General features: G+C 38.7%; 1 protein-coding gene across 5 annotated transcripts in view; it reads right to left on the bottom strand.

Moving 5' to 3' along the window:
• NRG1 (neuregulin 1) overlaps window positions 1-25,228 on the bottom strand; it is a 1,087,163-nt gene that overhangs the window by 10,288 nt on the left and 1,051,647 nt on the right. For 2 of the 5 annotated variants that reach the window (XM_088020943.1, XM_088020944.1), the window contains 4 exons: window positions 13,309-13,367; window positions 6,635-6,658; window positions 1,881-1,983; window positions 219-345 (listed from right to left, as the gene is read on the bottom strand). In XM_088020943.1, coding sequence (XP_087877069.1) covers window positions 219-345; window positions 1,881-1,983; window positions 6,635-6,658; window positions 13,309-13,367 — 313 coding nt within the window. Of the gene's footprint in view, window positions 1-218; window positions 346-1,880; window positions 1,984-6,634; window positions 6,659-12,858; window positions 13,368-13,976; window positions 14,045-25,228 lie in introns of those variants that run through there. The other 3 variants (XM_028087580.2, XM_088020945.1, XM_028087581.2) reach the window with 3 other exon arrangements.

Here is a 25,228-nt window from a genome sequence, read left to right as displayed (position 1 = left end):
AATGAACACTTTACGAGAGGAAATGTGCTAGCCTTACAGTAACCAAATCCACTTTAAAAAAATGTTCCCATTATTTTGTCCTGGCAAAACCCCGGATTCCTGGAAGCCGTGGTGATTAATGGCAGTAGCTAAGAGCCTAAGAGCTTTAGAAAATAAACGTCAAGGTGCCTGAACAGAGGAGAGATGCTGAGCTTTTCCACTGGCCAGACTCAACATACATTCACCAGCTGGACGTTCTCGGGGGGCGGGTTGGGGTGGTGAGGCCCGTTGGCTATGTTCACCATGTTGTTGCGTTCAGACCGCAGACTCTGCCGAAGCCGGTCATGAAGCTTTTTCCGTTGTTTCCTGGATATGAAAAGGGGAGCATTTATTTTTTTCTATCATTTACATTTCTTGGTACACTCAACTCTTGATTCTACCAACACATTAGTCAGGTAGGAGATTGGTGGAGGATATGCCACTCCGTCTCGGATTCTGCCTACAGACAGAAGTGGAATCACACAATCTTAGTGAATACACTTAAGGAGCTTGCGGCGCAGGGGATTCTTACGGAAATCTAACTGGACTGCTGAGAGATAAGAAAAAAAAAAGAGAAGACAAGATCAATCAAGTTGATATTTGGCTCAAACCCCAACTTTCGCAGTCAATCCATCTTTGCCTGAGTCTTACAGATGGTCATTTGTCTTGGGTACCAATTTGCACCGTGCAATTGATAAGGCTGATTTCATTCATAATTTCGCCTGTGTGTCTCTTAAGAAGATGCAGTTAATTCTGAATCTGTACCTTCTACACGGTGGGTGTGCAGGTATGGCATTGTATGTGAGTGCAGCTAGGTACATATTTTGCCCATAGATTTAGCACAATTAGAACATGATCTTATTCTTAGTAAAATTTTTTTTTAGAACTAGGTAATGGATATTGAAATACTGAGATTGAATCTAATAAGACTCATAAGGTAGATTTCAGTAAGGCTTGTCTCTATCACTTACTCAATTCTGGCAACCCATGAAATCCTGGGGTATTAAGAAAATGCCATCCATGCCCTTAATTTAATGTCTAAAAGCATATTGTCTTTGTTCCTCAATGCAACGTTCAGGTCATGATAATATCCCCATGACTGGTTTTGGCAAGAGAGTTTACGTGATGAAGCAAAAAATGAAACAAAACTGTTAATGTTACTTCCTACTTGAAGCAGAAGTTCTATGTAAGAGAGAAAAGTGAAGGGAAATCAGGTCACACAGTAACTTGTTTGTTAATATGGACCGAGCTTAACAGAACAGACATAGTGAACACAAATCTGCTTTAATGTTTTCTCTTCTTCTTTCCAAAGCAAGATTTGCTTGATTTTCCTCCCATGAGATTCTTTTTGTACATCCCACACTTTGAGAGCATTTGAGCTGGTAAGCTCATTAGATGGAATGGGAAAATAATCGCAATAATGTTTTAAAAAACTTCATTCCCAACATCACCAAGTGTCTCCTTTATCTCCTAAGTCTGAGTGCAAAGTGGGATGTGTCCTCAGCGGTGACATGACAGGTGCACCCTGGGTGCTAATCCCTGTCCTCTCAGGATCATCCACACGAACCTGCGTAGGCCCCACAAGCCCATCCGTCCAACCCTTTCCCAAGTCAGGGGCCACGGTCAATGACCAGAAGTCTTCTGAACATTTTCACACAAATAGGCAAAGCGTTCTAGTTATGTGATTAGAAAAAGTCTTCGAAATAGATTACTCAGAGAAAAAAATGAGAAGAAACACCCCCCACCTCCCCACTCCCCCTTTTCAAGCCTAGGCTGTGGAAAATGCTTTCTGCAAAGCCCTGGGCCAGCTGAGCTGTCTTCTCTGCGCTAAGGAACGAGAGGCATGGAGGAGGAAGGTTTACTTGGTTTTGCAGTAGGCCACCACACACATGATGCCGACCACAAGCAGGGCGATGCAGATGCCGGTGATGGTCAGCACTCTCTTCTGGTACAGCTCCTCCGCTTCTGGAAAGGGATGAGAGCAGACGTCACCAAAGCCCCCTTATACTCACCAGGACTTAACAACTGAACAGTTGGCATGCGGCATGGCATTGTCCATGTTCACGAGAAAGTAAATACATGACAATTCATTACTTTTGCAGACATACTTAAGGTACGGCATACTCTGCATTACACTTTGAGCATAAACAGCAAAGCCAGATGGGGCCATTTGCAATAAAAAAATTATACTATTAAATTGGTCTACTGATAAGCAACAGATATATATATATATAAAACTGGCAAATCATAAACATCAATTATAAAATAATAATTTTGTTAAAACTGTAGTTTTTAATGAAGAAAAGAAATCTCTTGTAAAGGCAACGGGAATCAATGCCAATAAAAGGAGCTGGAATTGGAACCACTGGGGCCGTCCTCGGCCTCCTCTCCCCCTCCTTCCTCCCTCCCCAACCCCTTTTTGTTTCCCAGATATTTTATATTCCAGTGGTCTTTACAAGGAGCCATTTCTAACTTAAAAAAATAAACTCAAAGACATTTGCAAACATGAGCTTGACTTGTAGTTAGCAACAAAACTGAGGCAGGATCCCTATGATTTAACAGTAAAATGTGAACATAAGCAACACAGTGGGGGTAGCAGGGCACTGTATCAGAGAAAATCCAATATGGTGGGTAGGAGAGTCTGGGGCCAAGATGAACCTTTATCCTCTGAGGGACAATTATTATCATTTCACTGACTGTACTTAGAAATCGAATTGATCTGTATAAAGAAACCACGAGCACACGGGATATGTGACTTGGACAACATTGTCCATCCCTGTAGTGATCAGCTTGGCAAATTAGCGCAAGGAGGTCGCATAACGGAGGGTGATGCTTAGAACTTTGCGTTAATAGTACCACTGTACCTTAAATGCAGTCAGTCTCTTATTCAAGGAAGTCTTTCTACTTGCAAATCAGTTTTGGGGAGGGATCACTTGATTATACTTTGGTAGGTCAGGTTCTTCAAGAGATTGGCAGATTTAATGGCAAACCTGATCCCTTAGGAACTGAGCTTCCAACCAGTCTAATTACATTTATTGGAAGACATTCACAAGTTCACTGAAGAAGAGAACTCAGACCGGGTGCATCAGAAGCATTGTAAGCCGAACTTGCCAAATTGATTAATAAGCTGGTCAAAAACTGGGGAATATTACACAAATGAAGGTCTCTTATCTGGACATCAATATGGGGCCATAGGGAACATTTCCAATTTTCTTTACTGAGAGAGGGCAAGTCGCAGGAAGTTTTCTTGAAATGAAAAAGTGCATTTTAATTTCTGTGATACAGTAGACCTTATCATTAAACAAAACATTTCCTACAAGCCAAGCCCATGGTAATCAAATTCCAGTTAACAGGTCAGGAACATTGTCAAATCAAATTAATATAGCACTGATTATTAACAGGAGGAGAAGGAGAATAGAAGTCTGGGTAAAAGACTAGAAGGCCGCAGAAATTATACAAAAACAAACCCAAAGGGTCGGAAGTGGGAGGGAAAAAAACAAACCCAGAGGACAGACAGACTGACAGAATGACGGAGAGAGGGAGGAAGTCAGGTAGGAGGGAAAAACAAGATTAAAAGTGAAGGAGCCATCTGAAGTCCCTGGCACAGCATGCCTGATACTAAGGGAGGAAAAAATAAACAAACAAAAGAAATGCAGAGGGAGGAAATGCTGGGTGGGAAGAGAGGGTGGATGCAAAGTTGGAAGGGTTATTCCATACAGCATAACTCCTACCCTAGGCTGGTGGTCACGTGGAAGCCACAATTAGGAAGCAAAGCAGCTGGTGCATTGCAGTAGAGTGGGGTCGGGTCACATGTTTTCGTGCCGCAAAAGTCAGCTGAGGATGTGGAATGTGAATGCTTCTATGTTAATTGCTGTGTCCGCTGCCTCCCCTCCCCCAGAGCCCCAGGACGGGGAATTGCATTTGACGAGGTGGTAATCTGTGAGCGGGTGCTACAGGAGCCTCCTCCTGGACTTGGCATGCGGATCAGTTTTTAGCAAAATGTCTAAGAAGGAGAGGCGGCGCCCCACTGGTCCCTCCCCGTGGGGCCCGGGACGCAGGGCTCCTCCGGGTGTGACTGGTTGGTTTAGAAAGAGCCGCTACAAGTATCACTGCCACGAGAAATGGAACCCCTCTTGTCTTCTTTGGAAAGGGGGAGGGCTTGGTAGTGCTGGAATCTTAACACGCTGTCTTTAGAAAGAGCTGGGAAGTTACTTCTGACAACTACGAAAATGGGTTGCATCTAAGGACGGAGGGGGGAAAGGGCGTCCAGAGTCCTCCCGGGGATTCCATGGACAAGTTTTTTTGGTGGTTGCTAAGCATAAAAGAATAGATTGACCTCAGGTTGTCAGCAAATGTGGCACGCTGACTCACTGTTCTGCCTATATTACGGGGGAACACACACATTTTTCCAGTGAAATTGGTCATGGAAATAAAAAGGCAAGCTCAGTAAAGGCCAAAGGGTAAAGCAAACGTGCTGAAATGAACCAATGAAAGACAAGGCCCATAGAATACAGACGGAGGATTAAGATTCTGTATTCACAACGGCATTCACCAAATACATTAAATGTTTCTCATCTTAGTTTCCATTTCCTTTCCTAGATCAGGGGACCTCCCCTCCCCCACATCATGAATGTGTTAAAAGAGAAGCACTTGATGAACAATCATATAAACAATGGGTTTTCACCCCCTGTTCCCCTCATTTTTTTTCCCCCTAGTGTGAGAGGGTCAACAGGGCAAGAGCAAATTAGAGGCAGTGCTGGGGAAAAAAAAAAAAAAAAAAAGAATCTGTCAGTCCAGTTGGCGGATCTGCCTTAATGAATGGAAATCTTCCGAGTCCTTACTCTATGGTTTGGTGGGATGCATTGAAGTCAATCAGATCAAACATGTTTTCCAGTCTGATCTGGTCAGGCTGAGAGACAGAAGCCTTGTCTTTCTCAATGTTAATTGACCTTTAAGGTCTGATTTTCCTTAAAGACGAGCGTTCTGGCTCAGTACACCGGCTGTCCTGGGACTGTGGAGTCTCTGGACCGTTTGCCTTTAAGGGGTACGCAGATACCAGCATGATGTATCTTTACTGACCCTTCAGATCGTACTGAGGGAGAAGACCTATATCTGAACTATACATTGCCCTACCTCATTGTCTGGGAAGAGAAATATTAAGTTCTAGTTAGACCCTAAAGTGATAAAATGGGACAAAGATGTATTAAGGAAAAGGAGGAGGTGATGGTAGATTTTTTTCCTCCCTGCAGAGAAAGGCTGGTAAGCCTTTTCAGTAGTGGGACAATTTTTATTCTGAGGGAGGTAACCTAAATAGATCCCTCTCCTCATGTAAATAACCCACCACCCAAGTGGCGCTCGTGGGAACTCTCGTGCTTCTCACTCTTGGGAGATGTTCTCTGATGTGCACAGGGTCACTCACATGTAAGTGGGGGTTTCCTCATCAAATGAATAGCTTCTCTTCAAAGTTTTCTGAGGGGGAGATGGGCAATCGATTGAGTTTCTATCCCTGTCACGGACAGAACTTGCAACAGCCTTATTTTCCACGAATTATGGAAAGTAGATTAGGTAGGGACTGTGATGTTACCATCCAAAAGAGAGTAGCAGCTATGCTACAGGGCGCCCTCACTGCATGATGTCACCGACACCAGCTGGATGGAGATCAGCTATTCTGTTAATCAGCTGGATGGAGATCAGCTATTCTGTTAATCAGGACTTTGCTTTGTTGACCCACAGTCGCGTTCCAGCACTGCAGGCGGTGCTCAGGGAGCCCGGGCACCTGCATTGTGGAGCCTCTGGGATGACCGAATGGCTTCCCTCTCCTCCCAAAACTGGCCCTGGCTCCCAGTGATTTAGGACAAAGGCCTTCAAAGGGAGTATGCCCCAAATTCATATGCTCATAAGAGATATTATCCTATGTTTACAGTGTGAACATTTCTATTTGATTACTTATCTGGATGATCTAAGTGACTCAAGGTTAATTCCATTAGTGCTAGAATTTCCACCTAAAATAGCACTGGGCGTATTTCTTTCTGTTTTCTATTTCCTTGCTCCAAAGATAATGAAGTTGACTAGAGGAGCGCTTGAATATCCCCAGAAAAATCACAGTCTGCACATACAATATTGTGTGGCATTGTAAGGCCTTTCCATGTTACTATATCAAGTAGGTGATTTTTTACATTGTATGTCACATTCTCATCAGCCTAAGATGTGGGGTGTTTTTAAGCTGATGCACTTAGAGCTTCTTTTGTTCTCTCAGGCCTGGCTTGGTTCCTCCCAGAGCCTTAGGCACCTCTCCAACTTACCCCGCTCTGAAATAACAGCATGGTCAGATCCAGTCAGAGGATTAAGGAACGTGGGATGTATGTGACTTTGCACAGGCTGAGGTGATTTTTAAACTCTAAGTGAAGTATGGAAATCTAGAAACTGCTGCACTCAGGGACATTTCAGTAAACGAATCATAGATTGGAAGCAGAGAAACCATTGTTATAGCTGTATGATCCCTTCTGAAGGAAAAGGAAATTAGTTAGGAACTGGAAGGTAAGAGTAGGAAGGGAAAAGATTTCAGCTCATAGGTTCTAAATTCTGCAGGCTAAAAGGAATGATGATTGGTCCATACCCATAAATTCAATCCCAAGATGCTCTGCCAATGCAGAAAGTTGACAAAAAAAAGAAAGAAAGGGAAAAAAGTTTCAGAAAAGAGCAATACACTGCACTCCAAAACACATTACACATGACTATTAACAGCTCTCTGTGCGTGCACATTGAACAGGACAAATGGCGGGTGGTTAAGGAAGCAGTGCTCAGGTATGCCTCCGCTAGTCCCATAGGGAACTTCTCTTTTTTAAGAGGTGTGCAAATAACCAGCACACCCTGTCTTTATTAACCCTTAAAAGACCTTACTGAGGGAGAAGTTGTACTGCTGAACTATACTCTATGCTACTTCATCATCTAGGAACAGAGATACCGTATTTATAATAATAATAAAAAAAAGGCATTCGGTATTATCTCATTCCTCTCTTGAAAGGGCAGAAGCAAAGTTCCAGGGAAGTCGGAATTTTGTTTTTAACCCAAAGGCACACAGTGGCAGAGCCAGGAGTAGAAGCCAAGAGTATAGCAATTTGGCCTGAAATTTTTATTGCACTGGATTTACATTTTTTGTAGCCTGTGGATACTCATGCTTTAACATTTCTTGTTGTTTGGTTATTTTTTAAAACAAAAACCTATCTCCTTTTCTGCTCCTAACCTTCCACTCTCTCCACCACTTACATAATGTTTCATTCACAGAAAGCAAATGCTTCTGCTCAAAAAGCCAGAGAGGGAATTGGGGTACAGAGCCTGCTTCTAGAGTTTTTTCAAATAGCTCCTGTGTGGCATCGGACAAATCTCAATGCCTCACTTTTCCAAACAGTTAAAAAAAAAGGGGGGGGCTGCTGGTCCTCAGTTAATGTCAATGTATGACTCCCTCAAATAACAGAGAGTCAATTCGATGGGCACTCCACAGTGCCAAACTCCGCCACCCACATGAGAGCACAGGGCTCAGAGGCGCTGCAGGGCTGCCCGGGCAGGGGGCTCAAAGATGTGAGCTCATCACAGCGCACGGTCCTGGCAGATGCGTCCATGGAGGCTCCAGAATGACAGGACTAGCAGAACTTGCACAGGCTCCAGTGAAGAAATGGGGAACATGGGCCAATTAAAAATAAAACCCCAAAACCTCCAGAAATGACACTTTCCATTCTCAAAGCAAAAAACTTGTGAATCGAATTTCATTGGGTGGGACACTTTTGGATTCCTTACTTGCCCGTGTGTGGTGGAGAGGCCTGTGGGAAGGAAGGGTGGAATGAAAACGGAGATTCAGGGGTCTACAGTTCTTCCCTTGATCCCTGACTGCAGAGATACCAGGGCGGTCCAAAAATAGGACACAGCACCTCTTGAGTTTGAAAACATGCAGTTGAGGGGTAGTTCTCCTACAAAAACATCAGTTTGGGCATGGACAAAGCGCCTCAAGTAGAGAGCAGAAAATCAGATGGTAAGTGTGCTGGCTGGCTTGTCCCGGTTCCAGGTCCCATCTCTGCCATTGACCTGTTCAGTGACTTTGGACCAGTTAATTTCTCACTGACAAAATGCTTAGGATCCTAACACATGCGTTACAGGGAGACCCTGTGCAATAAAGGAGCCATGAACTATGGCAGCCAACAGCAAAAGGGTTAAGAGCTCGGAGAGCAGACCTATCTGGAGATCTATCTCAGGCCACTTAATTGCATGTAGGTTTACTTTTAACTAACTCATGGCCAGGAAAACTCGGAAAGCTCCTGGGGTGTACCCAAGAATTTAGACTTTAAACACTTTCCACCTCTTAAGGAAATGAAACTTCCAGATTAAAAAAGAAATCAAAGAGTACATCGAGTAACAATAATAATGAGAAGCATGATGTATAATAGTTCAGTTTGCCCTGGGTCAAGGGTACTCAGGCAAATAACCTAAACTTTCCATAAATCAAAAGCCAGGGGATTTAGGATTAAATCGGTTGCACAATGCTCACAGCAAAATCACAATTTATTCAAATCCAAGTGAACTTCACTTGTGTCTGTGCAACACTCAATTTGACAATTTGCTCCCTTTATATAAACTTTGGAACGTCAAGTACAAGAATTCATTTTCCAAGGAAGTGATAATAAATTTCCTTACACATTTCCTTGAAGATGTGACTCAGTTTTTCTCCCTAGAATCCCTTTCATCTTATTATGCCTTTTCCTCCTACCGGTCAGTAATAATTTAAGGGTTAAAATCAAGAGATTATCTACAGAAACTCTTTCCAGAGAATCATTATTCCATGCCTACATGAACACTGCTAATGATCTATATTAGTTGCGTAGAAAGCTTGGTTAAGTCTTCAATAAAATTAGTAGCATGCCCATGCATACATATTACTGCATTTACAGTTTTATAGGTAAGTCTGTGAGCCTAACTATAATTTCATTTCATGGGAAGTCATTCATATCAGGCAGCTCCAATTTCAAATAATTCAAAGGGAAATTGGTACTTAAAATTGGAATCTCTTCTGGCCATAAGCCCTAACAAGGAAACAAGCAGAGGAAACATGCATCAGTCATTCTCAACCTGGAGCAAATACTGCTCTAATTTATTTTTACTATTGGTGGCTACATTTCTTTCACTGTGAGTCAAGAAAAGCAGAATACACAAATAATTTTCATTTTATGAAAAGGTTATGACTTTCTATCTGTTCTATTTAATCTAATGTTGGCTTAGGCTCGTTATGTATCATACGCTTCCTATTGAACTTCTGTTCTAGCCACTACATTTTTCAAATTAAATTAATAATTCAAAAACACAAAGGTTACTATAAACAATTTAGTTTCCTTTTCTACATGTGATTTCCTGCTGTGCAGTAAGCAATATAAAAAATTAATTTAAACCTGAGAGTCTTCAGAAACTATTAAATATTGACTCACTAATCCTAAGCTTTAGGATTTTATAATTGTTTGAAGAAAATTGATTAACCTGTAGGTTAATTTAAATTTTCAATCGCATCAGAGAAAAGAAAAATAAGACAACTTTCTTTTACCAAAATTTATCTGTACATGCATTTTGTAGTTTCTGTTAAAACTTGAAGACATTCAGGATTTTACTCTTTAATAGCTTGGGCCTCCTTATGCAAATAATATCACAGACATATGTAGAGTCCTGACTCACTGCAGCCCTGAGACTTCTCAGGGAGGTCTGTCAATGCCAGTGCTAAATGGGACCAAATTAGTGTCTGACTTTTAGTTTTTGACTTACCTTTACAAATGTAGGTACTTTTTTTTTTCACATATACAAATCCGTATTGCCACTGAGCCTTTTGAAATGTAATAGGAGACTTTCTCTTCGCCCCCAAGTTTCCATGTGCACATGAGCTCACTCACCAACACACACACAATAAAGTCTCACTAACACTCAGCTGGGCTTTATGACAATTTGTCATGGATTGTGCCTTTATTCTACTGTCAGCAAGATACACATGTTGGATAAATAATTGAATAGCATCAGTGGTTTTTTAAAGCATTTAGAAATCAACACAAGTAATTTATGCACTAGGAACGTCTGATTCAAGATTACGTTTAAGGATATCTATTGGGTTTACTCATTCTAAGAATATGCTTAAAAGTTCTAAAATTGTGGTCTTTAAGAATATTCTATAATTTGGGCTATTTGATAACTACTTCCTATTATATATTAGTTTCTATATGACATACTTGTTCCATATTGCCTCTAATCATTGAAGCTGTGAGTGCTTTTTTCCTGTCCAACAAATCTACAAATCAGGTATGAATTGTCTGTATAGTTCCCCCCACCACAAACATACCCCACAATGATGAATACAGTCCTTTAAAGTAGGAATTCTGTGTCAAGATAGGTCAAATTTGAAGCTGACTAACCTTGACAACATTTTCCTAGAAAGTATTCCAAATACGTTTAATTTCAAAGCAAATGGCTGCCTTCAAGAAAGCCCTATAAAATATACATTTGTTCTTTTCTTTCATACTTTAAATCTGTTTTTATAAATCAATAAATGACCACAGGATACTCTGATCAGAAAAACTGCATCAAATCCTAATAACGTAAGTTATGCATTAATAAGCATTTTAAGAATTGTACATTCTTTTAGAATGTCATTCTTCAATTGAAAATGTAGTTTGATAAGTTGAAAAAATGTTTCTTTCCGAAACTGGGGAATAGTTTTTCCTTGAAAATTTATGTATGTGTTTCAGATGGTATGAACACAATTAAGTTTTAATCATTACCACCGTGGCGACATTTTTTATTCTTCGCGCAGACGACATTGCTACTTGAACATAAAGTTCTTAAAGCAGCAAAATTTATTTTCCTGCCTTCTCTATAGGGATTTGCAGGAATAAACACTGAGAACTTAAGACATAGAGGTCAGAAAATTAACTCTGGGCAAGACAACTTTGGAAAGCAGTTTCTGAATTGCAGCTCTTGTGTTTCCAGATCTGAGGCGGCATCGATGCCGGGCCATTTACAGCTTCTGTTCATAACTGTGCTTCCTATCAATCTTTGTTACATCAGGGTAAATAGGAATGCTGCCGTCCTGGATGTCTTCCAAAAGTGCCATCGAAAGCTTACTGAAAAATTTATTTAAGGAATCACACTCTGATTAAATACATAAAAGCTATTTTGAAATGGTATCTTAGGAAAAAGAAAATGGTCTAAAATAGAAGTTGAAAACATTTTCTCTGGTTACCACTGTCAGCTCTAAACTGCACCATTATTTGGGGGAAATAGCTTCATTTTTTTAAATGCTTTTCTCTAGACAGGGTCCTAACATTGCTTCCAGTGCACAAAGAAACTCTACATAACACCAAAAATTTAAGTATAATATAAACGTTCAGAATTTTCACGAAATTCTAAAATATAATGCTATCATATTTATAAAGGCATATGATTTGCTAAATCTGTGGTATTTGAATACAAACTGATTTCTAAAAGGAATGGCTTAACTATACTGAGTAAAATTCTATCACTTCTATTTTTACTTTGCATCTTATCTACCTTTAAAAAGATTAATCTATGGCTATGGGGAGAACAATTCTGTCCACTAAATGTATATTATTTAAAGACTGTGGATAAAGGGAAGACTGTGTTTGAAAATTTAGCAAATGCCAATTTACTAATTTTTTCCAACAGAAAATGGCCTATGACATCTATGTAAATACACAAAAAGCACCACCTCTCTAAATAAACGAATAAATGAGTATTATGCATGTGATCTCCCCATAATGCATATGAAATTAATTTTTCCATGAAATTTATTCTTCCATGAGTGTTAACAGGAGGAACAGAATCTTATTCTTTGCATGCATGCAAGTAAAGGTAAATCTGATTCTTTTAGGGTCCCCAAGTGACTGGCTCACATCACCGTTTCTTGTGTTACGTGCATTTACACCGATAAGCTATGTGAAATATTTTTCAGGCTGAGCAACTGACAATCCAAATTAGGGGCCGATAAATCCAGCCCACTGTCTGCTTTTGTAAATACAATTTTATTATTTTTTTTATTATGTTCAGTTAGCCACTGTTTTTGATATAGTGTTCAATGATTCATTAGTTGCGTAAATAAACTTTTAATAGTGCACATCTATGCTCATCAGTTCATGCGTTGTCTATGGCGGCTTTTGAGTTGGCAGAATTAGTGCTTTGTGCCGGTGATGTTATCACCTGCAAACCCTGAAGGCTTTACTATCTGATCTTTCACAGGAAAAAAAAAAATTTGTCGACCTCTGATCTCAGTCGATAACTATATGGAATCCACCTTAAATATAATGCTTTGAAAGCTCCAGAATTAAAAGCAATAGCCCAGTTTGTAACAGCAGGACAAATTATATAATTTAGTTATCCATGCAAATTATATACGTATGAACTGGGTTGCTTAGGAATGATGTTCAAAACTTCACAAAGTCATAGAGATCCATCAAAATTTCCCAGTTCTGCATTTAAAAGTATCTATCTAGAGGTAAACTACTATATTTCAAAGTAAGTAATAAATATCTTAAAAAAACCTATTTGTCCCTAAAATTATCATTGAAACTAGCATAAAGGAATGCTAATATAAATAAATGATTGTTTAAACTAGTCCTGAATCACTTGTTTCCTAAGCAACATAAGGAGAAGCCAGGATATCTCATTTGCTGTGAAATGTTTGTTTGTAATTTTCCTAGTCAGTGCATTTTTAAATACCTAAATGCAAACTGTTAATGAAGAGAAACATCTGAACTCTTTTGAGTATGTTTATTTGTTATAAATAACACATTCTGAGCCAAAATTAACTTACCATCATTTCAAGTGCATATTGATTACAACTTAGCAGCATCCTTTCCAGGATGTTGCCATTTTTTATAAAGAAGATGGACTGTTTAGCGGAATGATTTTATTTTATTTTATCAATAAAAGTGAGACTTTTAAATGCCTTTATTATAATTGCACTGTGTGATATTGACTATCATTTTGTATCACATTATTCAGTACCAATTTCAGAAGCATCCGGAGCCTCACACACCTATTAGTATCTCAGAGCCAACTAGTCACGAACAGAGGAAGTAATACAATCGCTTTTTGTTAATGTTCTCATGCGACAGGCAGAGGCAGTCAATGTTAGACCTGGTGAAACGCATCTAGCTCTAGGTGAGATCTGGGGGGAGATGCAGCAACAAGAAAGCGGCACCGACTGAGCATGCTCCTACTCAGGCAGAGACAGAAAGGGAGTGGACGTACTGTAGAAGCTGGCCATTACGTAGTTTTGGCAGCGATCACCAGTAAACTCATTTGGGCACCTGAGAGAAGAAACAAAAAACAATGGTAGAAAAAACAGAGAAAAAGAGAAGAGGTGAATATATGCTAGAAAGAAGCTCCTTCAGTGTCATTTGACTGAACTTGGTGAGTTCACCCTCAGGAACTGAGTCTTTGTCCTAACCATGGTTTCCAGACTCTGGCATTTCCCCCAAAGGATTCAAAATTTGGACAAAGTGTGGTCCTAGCATCTACATGACGGAAAGATGGCAGCATCTTAATGGGCAGCTTTCTTCCAAAGGGACTCACCTACAATGAAGTCGGAGGTATTCTTCGAGTCTGTTTTCCATTTGAGAGCTTTGGTCAAAGGTGTTAGAAGGAAATTTTTTTTTTTTTTTTGGTTGGCCTGCTTGCCATGGTTGCCAGCCTCACTGGCCATCTCGGCCGGCCCTTCTCATTTACCTCGATGATCTTTGGGGCCCAAGCTGGCAGACAGTGAAACAAGCTCACACTGAATGAGTTTACACCCCGAGTGCTTAAACCATTGTTAGGACAAAAGGAATCAGTTACAACTGAACTGTAAAAGCACCAAGTGGTAGTAATTGTTGCTGTAGTTTGGGGGAGAAAGCAAATTTCAGATTATTTTAACATACTTTCTTGGTTTTGGACTTTCATGGGCACATTCTCAGTACATCTTGCTCCAGTGAATCCAGGTTGGCACCTAGAGGGCAAAAATGTGATAAGCAATAGAACACTATAGACACTGAATTTTCAGACTGGCAATTTTCCTCCTATGGAATATGGAGATTCCTACAATGACCTGGTGACTGAACAACATAAAGAAAAGGAAAAGAACACATTTAGAAAACCGAGTTCCACGACAACTGCGGGGCATGTATTTTTGTTGTGGTTTGCTTCAGTCTTCCTAAGAACAGTTGACTTAAATTTAACTCAAGGGAGGCTGAAAAGTTGAATAGGGCTGGCAAGGCCTGGGCCACTAAGTCACCTTCCCTTATTTGCCACTGGGCACTGACTCCGACCTTGTTAAAACGCTGGTTTTGATAAGGACTTACACGGTTCCATCCATGATCTTTTATTATTTAAATGATCCTGAGCCTTTCCGTCCTCTATACACTCAATTCTGTACATTCATAGCTACTTTTATGTTAGTTCAATCATCGAACTACCATAGAAGTCAAGCGCTTACATACTCTAGCAATTACTGACAAGAACAACCATATTCCCAATTTTTTTTAAAGGTATTACAGATTAGGTCTCATTTTTAATACTGCACGACAGAAAAAAAGCAGATTATTTATTAGCACACATTTCACTTCATCCATGGATCCCAAATCAAAGGCAGATACGTTTTTAAAAATTTAAAGGGCTACTCTTCTATAGTTGTACTTAATAGATGTCATTTTGCATCTAAGGTAAAACTATCTTTCAATGGTATAAACTTTTCATTTTACTCACATACGTTCACCCATATCGTTCATAAGGTCATGCAATGGGGATGCGCCTAACTTTGGAAGTCCTTTCTAACTGCTCTTTTTGTTGCTGTTATACCAGTAACAAAAGCGTTTCATATTGGATTCATTGTACCCAATAACATACTCTAGGAAAGAGGGCCATCAAAAGGTTCTAGGAAGGAAATAAACTTATAGATGCTCAACACCCGTAGCCGTGATTACTATTAATAGTTTAGCTATACCATAATGATCATGCAAAACACCTAATAAAATGTAGCAGTGACAGCACATACCTCGTGATTTATACATGACCCTGTCTTCTCAGAGTAAATAAGAATAAACACTATTTTTTTGGCATCAAAGAAATGTGAATACAACTATTCATTTTTACAAATGTAAGGGTGATATTTTTCTCATTCCCCTTAAAACCATATTCAATGCCAAAAAAGTATTACCAAGTGATTTGGTATATCTAATTTTCCTATTTCATGAAGAATGGCATGTAAGATAAAATACTAGCACTTCTTGAGTTTTAGTCCCGTGAGTTCTTGTGCAAACATAAAGTGTAATTATGATCATTAGCATATTATCAATAAACTTAACAACAAGCATCTTGTATTGGTATAGCTCTTTTCAACCCTTCAAAACACTTTTATATAATTCAACTGGTTATTTTTGGTTAGAATATGTTTGCAGCAGTGAATAGAGGAAGATCTACCCAGAGAAATCCAGAAATAAGAATGGTAGTCTGTGAGGTTGGGCCATGTTTCATAAAGATGTCATTACACATGCTTTAATAAGAATGTCTTCACAGATATATGAGGAAAATACATGGAAACCTGTTTTCCATAGAATTTATTTCACATAATGATTTCTGAAATACACAGGGTCTTTGTTTATTTGTTTCTGAACCAGGACTACAAATCCACATTGGCATACCCTACAATTAAGCAGGTAATCCAGAATTAAGGATATATTCTATAATGACCATTTCATCTTACCTGTTTGCATTCTTGATAAAAATTAGAATTCTCATATTGATCACACAATAATCCACTTGTTCCATGCAATGAACATGGTATAAGGCGCACGAACACTTGTGTATGGCAGGGTGCGGGGGAGGTAGGGGAGAACCATTTGAGGTAAGAAGTGCACTGATTTAAGGATCAGGAAATTAACATATAGCTGAAGAATCATGAGTCCCTTGAGAGAAGGAATGCATTTATTAGAAAATTGTCATTTATGCATCTTGGGTGTCAATGTTGAGTGAGAAGGCACAGGACAACTGGGTGAAGTGGATCAAAACTCTTGCCCAATCAATTTTCTAATTAGTATGAACTTCTAAAATGATGTTTCCTAGGAAACTGACATTATGGCATGGTGGTTTATCTCCATCATAAGATGATATAGACTATTTGGTACAGTAACACCAGATCTGCTGAAGGTGTGCCAATCTTTTTTGGAGCTATCAGTTATATCTGAACCCAAAATACCCTTATGCTAATGTTTACCTTCACTCAGATAAATTTTCTTAGGGTAAAGCCTTATTATTATTCAAAGTGTGGTTCATGGACCAATAGCATCAGCATCTCCTGGGATCTTTTTTTTTTTTAATTAAATGTTTTATTTATTTATTCATGAGAGTCAGAGAGAGAGAGAGAGAGAGAGGCAGAGGAAGAGGGAGAAGCAGGCTTCCCGCGGAGCAGGGAGCCCGATGCGGGGCTCGATCCCAGGACCCTGGGATCATGACCTGAGCCGAAGGCAGACGCCCAACCATCTGAGCCACCCAGGCGCCCCTCTCCTGGGATCTTATTTGTAGAAATGCAGAATCTTGGGCCCCCACTTCATAACTACTGAATAAGAATCTGTATTTTAACAAGATCCCTAAGAGATTTGTATGTACATTAAAGTTCAAGGTGTTGGGACGCCGACCTTGGAAAATGGAGACTAAGTCCCTCTATCCTGTCACCACAGTTATCTTGCTGCTTGGATGTGGGCAGTCCATTTGACTTTGACTTCATCAGGCCTCAGTGATAAGATGAAGGGACTTAACTAAGTGATTTATCAAAGGCTCCTTTCACCGCAAAGGTTCTGGGAATCAATGCTCATCCTAACACATGGAGTCACTGTATGAAAACTGACTAGCATTTCTTCTGAATGTGTTACCGGTTGGGGAGGGGTCAAGGACTTTGAAAAAACATTTTTAATAGGATGGATTTTTAAGACCATCATGAAGGGAAAACGAATTGCAAATACCTATTCCTAAAGCAATTCGAGCATGTAGCAATAGTCATTATGTAACTTTTGTGAACATCTAGTTGTCACCAAATCAAATGGAAGGAAGCAGAGACTGAGATAGTTTTTATGTAAGCAAACTGCAGAATGCATTGATTGTATACAGAAAGCATATGCAAACGGAAATTCATCTGATCTATAAGCTCTGATTAACTTCTATGGAATTACTTCTGAAAGACAAGGAGACTGTCTGGCTTCTGACGTATTTCTAAATTAGCATTCTACATTAAGCATCCAATCTACCACTTTCTTTGGAGGTAAGAGTACGGTAAACTTAATCTGATTTTGAACAATATGCTTTGGCAAGAGTCTGGGAAAATTCCAAGAATTTTATTTCTTAGAAAAATCTGTATGAATAATAATCAAGCCTCTATTATAGCCTCAAATGTCTCTGTCTCTGAAACCATTTGTTTCATTGATCAGAGTAGATGAAAATTAGTATTATTTTTTGTTTTAGTATTTGCTCTTAACATGATAAATAATTTTTGTTCTGCATTTGTGCTTAATTAAAGTTCACAGTTTGTCTGAACTTAAAAGTATCACCTCTTCCAACCAACCCTTCCCTGACCTCCATCTCCCCATCACTGGCTCCCACAGCCTGGCTGACGATTCTCTCTTGGGCTCTCGCACTGCACCCTGTCCCCATCTCTTTCACTGCCCTTGCCTGTCTGGGTTGGGACAGTGACCATATTTTGATCATTCTATATCTCTAATTTTAACTCAGTATCTGCCTTGTCAAAAGCTCTCACAAAATGTTTGTAAACCGAGCCTAAGAGTGTCAGAATGCAGTGTCCAATAAAGAACTGTATCAAAGAGACTTTGATATAGTCAATTATTTTGCCAAGTACAGTTCAATATTGAATGTCTGGCTTTTATTCTTATAGTTTATGACAGATGACTCTCCTCTATTGACTCCTAAATATTTTTTTTTTCCAACAGCAGCTTCCAATGCCCCTCTCACAGACTCACTCCCCTAAATAGAAATCTTTAACATTGTGTTTGGAATTTGGAAAAGACTCTATAACTCTTTAATAATAACTTATTACTTCAAAATGAAATCTTATTACTTATTGCCAGTTTACCTAGGATTCAATAAAGTAGTACTATCTAGTAAGCAAGACTTGAACATAGTATTGTTAAACAAAAACTGTTTTTAACAAAAACCTTAATACTTGGTGACTATCCTGATATGCTTATGATGTAATAAATCGTACTTGCATGTATTTTGAGAATCGATTTAGTGCTTGGTAAGGTTTTGATATTCTAATTGAACACTATTTCCCCTTTATTGGTGGAGCCGCTAGACATATTCAAAGATACTTACAGACCCCCAAGAAACTTCTAGGTATTTACCATTGGCTAATTTTATAAACCATTATAAGTGGTTTTGTGGTTTTACAAATTTATGGTCAATTTTTAAACCATCCTTAGACACCCTTTATTCTTGGTTTTGTGAATTTTCATCAGGCCCTCCCTAATCAGAGAGGAAAAGGGAAACAAGGTCTATATCTGATATCTCCTCCCTCCTGGTCATCACCCTACAATGAGATATTTGGAGAGTTTAAAAAAATACCTTGCCTCAAAAAGAAGAGCCCCTATTGTCTTTTCGCTCTACTTCGAAACCAGTTGTGGTATCTCCTTCATACTGTACAACCTCTGAAATAATTTCTTTGGTGTTTAATGTTTACAAATATCAACTAATGGAATGCCAACAAATACATCTTAAGGAATCTCAGTGAGTTTAAGTGTTAGATGGGAAGGCTTTCTGCTCTCATTCCGCGTAAGCTAGAGTGGGCAGTGTCTACAGTAGCTCAACTAGTGCTGGTCTGTTTTTCTACAGTATCACATTGCAAGTGCTGACTCTTCTCACCCCTTCCCCTGCTCGGCATTCTGGCTAGACCTCACCCACTCACTGCTTGAGTATCTGTGTTGTAGATTACTCTTTCCCAAATGTATTGTTACTCTTAGTCTGCATTTCCCCACGATGAACCTCATTCTGTTATCTACCTTTAAGTGAAATTGCTTGAGGTTTGTATATGCTTTTCTAATTCATATTTCAGTTTTCTTTACGGCATCATCTGTAAAAGATATTTATTTCCTCCAGGGAAGGCCTTCTTCAACGTCATTAAAGAATATTAAATATAAAATGTTTCAGGAACATTTCCTTCAGATCCAACCCTGTATATCTCCCCGTTACTGTTCAGCGAGCACACATCACCACTTTTCCCTTTTTTTTATTTAATATGATCTGGGGACTTATTCTCAAGCCAGAAGATAACGGTAAACATAGAGTGGCCACGCTGGATTCATGGGTAAATATGAGGAAAAACAAAAATCAGAGTTGTCCTGGCTCTCCAGTGTTGTTTTTCAATGTCTAAGACATACAATCCCAATAATGACGGTGGCAGTGTTTATGAATTAACCCGTCCTGTTTGAACTTTGGTGCCCTTCCCAGAGCTCTGTTTGCACAGCTTGCTCTGAAATGCTCATCTGCAGACTCAAACTCTCGCCATTGTTTACTTGACATGATGTATCTTGGTAAGTTTGGGGTCAAACAATTTCATCGGCTATGGGATCAATCTACATCCAATACATCTCCGCGTCACTGTGACTCGAGGACATACCGAGTGCTACTTTGTAGTCTGGTCTTCCTCTCTGGAGGATGTCCTCCCCCTGTCAAGCCCAACAGCCTGGAGACTCAGAACTTTACAGTTCTATCTACTCTGCCAGCCTCATTTTATGACGAAGCAACTAAATATTCCCATTTTACTTAAATAATTCAATATAAACATTTCAAAATTGTGTTTTAAGTCGGCTATTTGCTTCTCAAGGCAAGAGCTTCATATACTTTTCCCCCCACCCCAGAGTCTCCACCTCTGATTAGGGTCCCCCCTAAAACATTTCCTTAGCTCCCTAAATATCCATCATGGCACCCGGCACACCTACCATTTGTAATTAAATTAATTACTTGAAATATGTTTGCTACTTTCCATAGCCTACAGACTCCGTGAGGGCAGAGCCCAGCATGGCTTTTGTTCAGTACTTCAAGCTAAGCAGTAGCACAGAGCCTGCCTCTTAGAAGAAAATTAATAAATATGTGGCCACCCTAGCTGATTTTAGGAGAAAAAGGGAAGCAAACTATTAAGAACACCTAGTCAGTGCACCTGATTTTAGGCAGAACTACACCTAAATTGTTTTCTATAAGGACAAAAGGATTTCCTTCAATCTGCCTTAATGAGTGAAAGTCAAAATGAGTTAATAACTACCTAGTAAGTGCGTAGCAGGATTCTCAATGCACAAGAAACACAGAAGAAATAGAAGATGTGGTCATCTCAAGCGCAGATCTAAGCCACCAGAGTTGCACTCACTCTCTCTCACAGATGCTTCTCCATCTGTTAAATGTTACAGCTTTTAAGAACAGAGAAGTGCCATAGGCAAGTGTCACACCCATTCAGAAGAATGAACTCTTCTAGGGCTGGAATAAGAGTTCAGTTAGCAGTCTGTTCTCACGGACTGGAGGTTCTGACCCAATATATATATATATATATATTCCTTTTATCCATTTCAAATTTCTCCTCTATAGCCATGATAATGAGTCCACAGGACACAACCATGAATTCGAGCCATCATCCCCTTGTTTAATTATGCTAATGCAGCTACTAAAAAGTGTTATAAATATCATCATCATTTTTATGCCAGGATTTCATAAAACTTTAACCTTAGCTAGTGTCTCTGACTTTCTCGCCCCACCTTACCTAGTCCCCAAATTTCTCTAGCCTGTACGGAAGTCTGTCTTCCCTAAACATCTCTTCTATGTTTACTGTGTCACTCTCCTGCTCCAGAAGTTACTAAATACTCCCTATTAGCTCTCACAATGTCCAAGAGTCATCTGCCTGGCCTTTGGAGCTCATAAACTGGTCCTCACGTCTAAGTTGTTGTTTTGTTTTGTTTTGTTTGTAGCCGTTTTGCGTCCCAGAATGGAGCTGCTGGTCTAGCTATGTATGTGACTGCGTCTTGCAGGAAAGATTATTGCAGTCTCAATGCCTGCCGGGTATATGGAAAACACTCCATAAATGCGGGCTATGTTTATAGAGTCTTCTCCAAGTTATTCCCATCTTTTCTCTTCCTTCTTTCAATTTTCATTAGCATAATAATCAGCACTGCACCACTTGGGATATATTCACTCTAATTGATTTACTATTTTAGCTACTTCATTTTCCTAAACAGACTAACTTCCCAGGGACCAGAGACCATGCCTTCCATTTTCTCTGTGTTTTCAAAAATGCCTGGCATAGATATAGTTGTTCTATAAACAAATGTTTAATGTTTCATTTATTGAGTTTATTATAACATATTTGTTGTGACTTTATCTCCTAGTTATGTGTATTTTTAAAGCCCCTTGTATATACTACACAGCTTCATAAATGATACAAAATCGTTAAGTTCATGTTTGAAGGCAACTCCCATCTTCCCAAGTTTTGTGTGTTTTGTTTCTGGTTTTTGTTTTGTGTTTGTTTCTGTTCTCGTTTCTGCTTATAAGGAAGAAAATGGTCAGAGATATTATATGATCTGTCAAATGCAAAGTTATAAAGCTAGCTGGTAGCCCCACCAAACCAAGTAAAACTGTTAATGTTAAGTAAAATGAAGAAATGCGTTTTTTTTTTTAAACATGCTAGCATAGTCTGTTAAGACAGGTGTATGTATTTGTCTAATGTCTACAGAGAAAATGTAATACTACCATTTACTTTTTATTATAAGGAAAAAAAAAATCTTGCTTCCCCAGAGTTAGAAATACTTTAGCAGAAATGAATTCATTTAATTTCCTGGACTCCCTGGGAAGAAATTCGGAGAACATATTAACTCTATATTATACATAAAGATATTGTCCAGAGAGTTGAAGTGAAAGGGATCAAGACCGTTCACCAAAATTGGTGGTTAAGACTCTAATCCCCTCATGGGAAAACCACATCTGTCCATGGGACAACATAATGGGTTTAAAAATATGGCCTGGTATAAAATCATTTTTAGATTAAAAAAAAAAATCACAACAACATCTTCCAAAATAGTTCTCTACTGAAACTATTCAGGAGAATTGATATACAAGAACAAGGGGAAAAGCAAAGAGGAAAATCTGGACATTATTTCAAATTGTCTTGCTTCTTTGAACCATGCGATTACACAGGGCATCAAAAGGTGAAAGATGGAATGATTCTTCTGTCTTTATGTGATCTGGAATGGTAACTATTTTTTCCCCAGGATAGATTTTAAATTACTATGGAGAGAAGAGCAATATAAAAGATGAGAACCACCGATGAAATTCCCACACAGTCCCCAGGGGAATGTCCAAGTAACCAGCAAACCTCTCCTCAGAGAAGTGTTTAGCTGTTACATGGTTAATCCATTTGGAACACCTTGTTCTAAGTGGAGAGACAAAAGAAATCTGCTATACAGTCTTCTACTTCAACTCCCAAGAAGACAACAGTGGATTAGGGGACCAGAGAGACAACTTGGAAACTTCCATGCTTGTGGTGTTTCTGAGTCATGGGATAAAGTTGATTTTGAACGATGTGGCTCATGCTTCAGCAATGTTTTGCTTTAGACAGATGGACCATATGGAAACTATGAACTGGCTTCGTACACAGGACTATGATGAGCCAATGTAGCATTTTTTTTTTTATGTTTTCTGTGTCTATTCATGTGGTCTAGTGAACAGTATACTATCAAAGGACATGGTATATTACGTGCCTTTGTTTCAATTCTGAGTAGTGATTATTTTTTTATGTTAAAGATGTTTTTAATACAAGGATTAAAAAAAAAACACTTTCATTCAACAAAAAAGGCCTGAAATATTCTGGATGTCAAATATACTCTAATTCTTTCCTCAAGGCACTAGCCTGCTTTGATGGTTCAATAAAAAGATGGTTCAAAAGGGGGTAAAACAGTTATCAAATCATAGGTGTCAAAGATTTTCTTTCCAACAAGATCCAATGATAAACGTTTTAACACTTTTCTGAAAGATTATAATTACCACAAAAAACCCAAAACCCAACTAAAATTATGATGCCAATCTGCTGAGAAGTGGAAGACAAGCATAACCCACTAGACAATGAGCTTGGGGGGATACAGAGTGTTCATTCATGGTTTGCTGCTTTAATATTTATTAGAGGAATAACAAACATTTCACTTCAAGATTAAAAAAATATACAGCAAGTATTTTTTTTTTTTTTTTCTGGATTGGGCTTAAAATTTAATGAAAAACTGGTGGGTGAAAAAAAATTACGGTTGTTGGCGTAATACCAAAATGGAACAAATGAACAGCACTTATGTGATTGCATGTTTTGTGTAGGACGTGGGAGGGCTGCAGAACAGCTGAAATTAATATGTGGAAAATCACTGTGCTGGTTCCTTAGAGGTATTCAGAAACTATCAGATGCACCCACGCAGCTTGTCAATCTTTGCAAAGGCGATGATGAAAAATGATGTTTCATTATTATAATTAAAATATAGTGGTCTCAGATGCTTTCCTCAAGAAGTAGTTGTATGAGACATAGATAATTTGGGTGCAGTTGTTTAAAAAGGAGAACTTAAGGACCTATAATTTCAATGTTGTTTTTTTTTTTTAAGGCGATTTATTAAAACAATTAGGTGGTTTGACTAAGATTAGGACGGAATAACAAAATTTCCCCATGTAATAAATGAACCTCATATTTTATAGGTTATAATTCTCAGCTTCTGTTTGCTTCTATTTCGATGAGAGAAAACCTTGGAGGAGATTATAAAATTTCTTCATCTCAATTCAATATGATAAATATGGGGGTGCTATGTTTGTGTTGTGTTCACAGCAAGTCAGCAGAACCAAAGACCAAAACTGACCAACTTTTATTTTTTACTATAGGTATGTAGATTTCAATATACTCGTGATCAAAAAGTGAATCTGTAGGATTACTGTTAACCCAATAAACACTCATTGTCATATGAAGTAATTTGGACCCAGAAGAAATAATTTTCTACATGCTCTTTCATTTTCACCTTGCTTTCAAATTTTGAAAAGGCCTTTACCAATGAGTTTTATCTTGGCTTAAGGCTATTACCTATCTCTGTGAAAGAGATATTTAGTAATTGAGATTAGAATTCTATTCTTGTGATTTTTAGTCTTCTGTTCACTCTAAAAGACTATATTTAATCTTATAAGTTGCCTGTCTTCATTGATAAAATCAGCTACACAACTACCAAAACTTGTCTTCTCTTGGAACCACTTCTGCTCTTTTATAAGAAGAGCTTAAAAAAAAAAAAAAAAGCTTTTGAGGGCAAGAAAGTGGTTCTGGGAGGTACTTGTTCACTTGTACTTAGTACCTGAGGTCTATGACACACCCTACAGACAGCCCTTGTCTAGAACAGCACAGGGTGTGACAAAACATTTCCCACAAAAATGGTATTTTTGTTTGATGTGATGATTTTAAAACATGTGTCTTTAATGATGTCCTTTGTAACTTATACAAAATAAAAGGTTTTCTTAGAACTGGCACATAAATATTTCTATACTATATATATGATGTAAAGGGGAAATGGCCTTCTTAATTATTTCTTGTGCCTTTTTTTTTCCATTTTGCTAATTGCTCTATTAGCTCAGCTGTGTCTCTGACAAACTTGCTCTTCTTTGTCCACATGTAAGCCACAAGCTCATATTCTGGAGCAGGAGGTAGTTTTTATGATGGCATGGTTTTTTTCCTCCTTTATGATAATCACTGCTACTTTAGAACAATGGGACACAGACATCAGGCAACTGAAAAATAAATATGAATTTTTCATCATTTCAATGGGACATTACACATTTTTTACCATATCACATTATATGCGTCCATGTCCCACATACAGCCTGAATATCAAGAGGAGACTTAAAAGGCATGGCACAATAAACATGTGGTTTTAATAAGACCTACTAATTTTAACTGCAAGGTTTAAATATTTAATGTACTGGTAATATCATTGTTTCAATCTGCCTGTTAAGAAAGAATGACTGTGATCCTTCTTAATGATGCATCAACTTCCTCAGGTCACTGGAAAGAGCACCATTCTAAATATATCTCCAAACAAGGGCAGTGCATGAAAGAACACTCTGCCTTCTACACACAATGATG

Source organism: Eumetopias jubatus, unplaced genomic scaffold (assembly GCF_037043125.1).
Source record: "Eumetopias jubatus isolate StellerSeaLion01/CBP00866 unplaced genomic scaffold, mEumJub1_p1.0 scaffold_2, whole genome shotgun sequence".
Classification (NCBI taxonomy): domain Eukaryota; kingdom Metazoa; phylum Chordata; class Mammalia; order Carnivora; family Otariidae; genus Eumetopias; species Eumetopias jubatus.
The sequence above is the reverse complement of the archived record's forward strand: the minus strand, read 5'-3'. Positions and strand labels throughout refer to the sequence as shown.